At 47.8% G+C, this 4,740-nt stretch overlaps 1 protein-coding gene across 2 annotated transcripts; it reads left to right on the plus strand.

Moving 5' to 3' along the window:
- The first annotated feature begins 922 nt into the window (after nucleotides 1-922).
- On the plus strand, nucleotides 923-2,941 carry ficd (FIC domain protein adenylyltransferase). 2 transcript variants are annotated; one of them, XM_067228077.1, is made up of 3 exons: nucleotides 923-1,064; nucleotides 1,281-1,639; nucleotides 1,834-2,941. In XM_067228077.1, exons 2-3 carry the CDS (start codon nucleotides 1,369-1,371, stop codon nucleotides 2,913-2,915), a joined length of 1,353 nt encoding a protein of 450 aa, XP_067084178.1. In that variant the 5' UTR covers nucleotides 923-1,064; nucleotides 1,281-1,368; the 3' UTR covers nucleotides 2,916-2,941. The 2 variants fall into 2 exon arrangements, with proteins under 2 accessions (XP_067084178.1, XP_067084179.1); XM_067228078.1 differs by having other exon boundaries at nucleotides 923-1,060.
- The last annotated feature ends 1,799 nt before the right edge of the window (nucleotides 2,942-4,740 follow it).

Raw genomic sequence — 4,740 nt, forward strand, 5'->3', positions numbered from 1 at the left:
GTAAAAGCTTGAGGTTGCAAAGGACAGATCTCACCTTCCATAAATCACACTCTCGCCCCTAGTCCAGTAAAGGCCACAGGCAGCTTTCTGGATGTGGTGGTTTTAGATGACCTTCATAGACTTAAAGCTGCAAATACGTAACATGGACATTACTGGTAGCATCGTGGAACAGGATTGCTGGAACATAATTGTCTTGAGTGTAGCGGCTGCTCCAAAATTTGAATTCCTACTGGCACTGAGCTGTCTGTGTTGCTAGACAACTCCAACACGGCCTCGTTTGATCACACGTCATGTTTTGGGTGGACTTTTTGTAGGGGGAACTCCAAAGATGGACATACAATGTTTATTCCGGTTTACATCTAGTAAACTGGTACAGCACTGTAGTTATGTTGGCCTACTGTTCTTGAAACAGGATACATCACAAAACACCTTGTTTGTGCATCGGTTGAGGTTGTTGCGGTAATTATAATTTCCGTATTTCGGTTTTTAACAAACCATAACTCACCACATTTAAAAAAAAAGTTTTTAACAAATGTGCCACAGCTGCCATCTTCTGGTTGAAAGTGGAACTGTAGACTAATATTTTCTTCCCTTCTTACAACACTACAGTAGCTAGATTCGTTCTCTCCCTCTGCATCCCTTCGCTTCTCATTTGCATAAAGTTGAGAAAATCTCAACTCGGTCGCGTCGCGTTGCTACCCACAATGCACCACGCAAGCGATTCGCCTGGCTCCATTGAAAATGAATGGATAACATCGCGTCGCTGCAGTGGACAAGCACCGTTATAGCACAAGCTGACCTAGAATCAGAATGGACATAATGTATGAAACCTGAAGGTGGCAGTATTGCAACTTTGTTGATGTCAGCTACCGTGAAACATCAAAGAATAAGACGTTACCCCGCCCTCCAACTATGTCCGGTCTGCATTTGTGGCATGAAACACGGAAGACAAACCTATACGAAAGGGATATTTAATCTGCGTTAGATGAGACTCGTCACTAGATTCAAAAAACAAGAAACATTTTCTTTTCGGGTGGTTTGCATTTTCCGAGTTAACATGGTAAGTGCCTAACGTTAACTTTAGTACCTGGTGTCACTAGCTAAGCTAGAGCTAACTCTTGACAGCTGCTGTTGTTGAAATTGAACAATATTCAGGACATTTAACTAATTGTTGATTTGCATCAGATCAGCTAGCTAGCTAACAAACTCTAACTGTTTCAAGTTGTGCTTGCTGTTGTCATAATTGAAACTCTCTTTAACTTAGTTTTTCTCTCTTGCAGCGGTTTCTCGGCTAACGTCGCTAGGCCATCCCTGCCGGCGGAACTGATAGATGGGGGACGTGTCACTTAAGGATGGCGGATACTAACAATGATGTCTGCTTTAACGTTGTGGCGTTACACCAGCGGCCGTGTCCTTGGCGGATGGGGCCCGCTGCTCTGTTTGCTGTTGGGCTCCCTGGTGGCCCTGTTACTGCCCTTGGTTGGGGAGGAAGACCAGTGCTGTGTCGCCCTGAAGGGAATTGCCCTGCTGCGGTGCCAAATCTGGGGCAAGGCTTCGCGGCCGACAGTCCAGTCTACCAGCCTCACTGTCCCCTTTACTGCTCTTGACGTGTTGCCTCTAAGGCCCAAGCCGAGTTTAGGTAAGGGTATAGTTATTGTAAGCGATTTGTCTTTGTAAGGTTAACAGTAATCCTCACGTGAGAGGAGTGGTGCCAAGTTTAGGTAAACAAAAGTTTTTGAAAGATTACCAGTATTCCTTGTATAAGAGTTAAGTAAGTTATTCTCTTCAGAGTGGTTCGGTGTGGTCTAATTGTAATGTGGATGCTAATTTCAGAGACCCAGCTTGAGTCGCAAGCAGCCCTGGTGCAGGCGGTGGAGATGAGGAAGCAGGGGAAGCGAGACAAGGCCCACAAGCTGCTGGTGCATGCCCTCAACCTGAACCCTGACTACGTGGAGGCCCTGACGGAGCTGGGCACCCTCCTGGAGGAGGACAAGGACGTGGTCCAGGCAGACCACCTCTACACCAAAGCCCTGGCCCTCTCGCCCTGCCACGAGAGGGCTCTGGTGAGCCGGGACCGCACCCTCCCCCTGGTGGAGGAGATCGACCAGAGGCACTTCGGCATCATCGACAGCAAGGTGCGCCGGCTCATGTCCATCCCCAAGGGCAACTCCGCCCTGAGGAGGGTGATGGAGGAGACGTACTACCACCACATCTACCACACGGTGGCCATCGAGGGAAACACGCTGACGCTCTCGGAGATCCGGCACATCATCGAGACCCGCTACGCCGTCCCCGGCAAGAGCCTGCAGGAGCAGAACGAAGCGATCGGCGTGGACGCCGCCATGAAGTACATCAACACCACCCTGCTGGCCAGCGCCGGAGCCATCACCGTCAGCGACATCCTGGAGATCCACCGGCGCGTGCTGGGCTACGCCGACCCGGTGGAAGGCGGCCGTCTGCGGACCAGCCAGGTGTTCGTAGGCCACCACATCCCCCCGCACCCCCACGACCTGCAGCGCCACATGCAGGAGCTGGTGCAGTGGCTCAACGCAGAGGACAGCCTCCAGCTGCACCCGGTGGAGTACGCCGCCCTGGCTCACTACAAGCTGGTGTACGTCCACCCGTTCGTGGACGGAAACGGCCGCACTTCCCGTCTCCTGATGAACCTGGTGCTCATGCAGGCGCGCTACCCGCCCATCACCATCCGTAAGGAGCAGCGTGCGGAGTATTACACGGCCCTGGACACGGCCAACGAGGGAGACGTCAGGCCCTTCATCCGCTTCATCGCCAAGTGCACCGAGATCACCCTGGACACGCTGCTCATCGCCACTGGGGAGCACGCGGTGGGTCTGCCCGGAGCCGGCCCACACCAGGCCTGCCCCGACTGCAAGCACACCATCCCTGTACACAACTGACCTGGAGGAGAGAGGGGGAGGGAAGGAGAGAGGGAGGGAGGGAGCTGAGCCTGACTTGTGGGTGTGTGTGGTCTGTGGTGGGTTTGTGCTTCAGGATGTGTTTATTCGGTGTGTTTTTCATTTTATTTATGACAGCATGTCCATGCACCTTGAGGTGAAGCTAAGGAGACTATTATTATACAAACATGGTTACCTCCTCTCTTGTAGATTCCACACATGCTGCTTGCTGCTGCTGGTTTCATGTGTTAGTTTAAGCTGCTGGAGGTTTTGCAGGTTGAGTTGTGAGTTACACTGAATACGTTATGGTGTTTCCTGTGTCATCAAAATATCATGGATTGATTAGAATTGTTTATGATGTCAATTAAGTGCCATAAGAATCTTTTCACTTTCAACTAGTGGTACTCTTTGGAACACTAACATTTTGGAGTTCTGTAGATATTAATATATGTGAAGCATTCTCAATCCATCTGTTTCATATTTAATGTTGCTTGATATCTTAGGCCAATAACATGGAGTTGTAAATTAATATATAAAGTATATGAGAATGTCATTTTGGTTCTTCTGAGGTCAAATGTAATTCTCTTCTAAATAACACTGTATAAAGCCTTTATGTACTTAATTGACTATTTATTTTACTACAGAATAAACTATTTTATTACCCTGGGAAAATGGCCCTTGATTGACTGTGAGACTTAAATCAGTGCAACGTGTGATGGTTTTGAATTGCTTTATTTAACAGCTTTAGGCTCAAAAACAGCAAAGAAACCACTATCTGACATAGTTACGATACCAAAATGACAAGAGCAGAACTTGGAACAAGCAGGAGGAAAAAACAAAAGGTATAATTGGCTCAACACTCCAATACGAGTGGCGAAATGGACAATCACTGTTGAGAAAAGAGTTAACATTTACTCTACCTCCGCTTTCACATAATACCAAAATGGAAAACATCTCAACAACACAAAATTAGGAAACTACTACACTAATGTGCCTACACCACCTTTTGTAGAGGACATGGAGACAGAAAGTGACTTCTAATTAATATATTTGTCGTCTCCCATCTAGGATTAGGCCACTGTGGTGATAGAACAATAGATATAGCAAATATTCCCTCTGTTTTGTGAACATATAAATGCTTTACAAAACTATGGCCCACCATTCAGGTGTTAAAACACATCACATACCACACCCCTCCCCCCACCCCAACCAACCAGTCTACAGATACAAAAAGAATTCTCTGGTTTTACCTATTCAAAGCCAAGAGACTTCTAAGGAAATAACGATAGGTGTATTGTTCTTGTGTTATTCCCACAATAGATGGATTTGTACCGAACACTGAAAGCTCTCGCAATCAAACAGCTGCATAGATTATTTTCCCCACTGACTGGAGAAGCTGCGGAATGAGATCGCACAAGCCAGCTGTGACCCACTGTGACACACACTGTGACACACACTGTGACACACAGTTCCCTGCTCCCACGTCATCGCTTGGCCCGAGGCTCGTCACTGGAGCAGCGCTTTGACCCTGGTCCTCAGGGCCCACCGTCCTGTATGTTCTAGATGTTTCCCCACTTCCAACACACCTGGTTCAGGGAAACATCTAGAACATGCAGGGCAGAGGACTCGAGGACCAGGGTTGACTGAGTCGAGCAGTCATCCTCAGAGATAAAACCCCCTTAAGTCTAATAATAAATCAGCTATAAATAAAAAGCTTCACTTATGGACTACCTGTGTAGTTATATGGGATGATGCATGCTTTCTAGTGCGAGTGCCTAGTGGATGAATAGGTGAAGAGTTAGCTGGCAAGTCCTGCAAATAACTTATT

This window comes from Osmerus mordax, chromosome 24 (assembly GCF_038355195.1).
Source record: "Osmerus mordax isolate fOsmMor3 chromosome 24, fOsmMor3.pri, whole genome shotgun sequence".
NCBI lineage: Eukaryota > Metazoa > Chordata > Actinopteri > Osmeriformes > Osmeridae > Osmerus > Osmerus mordax.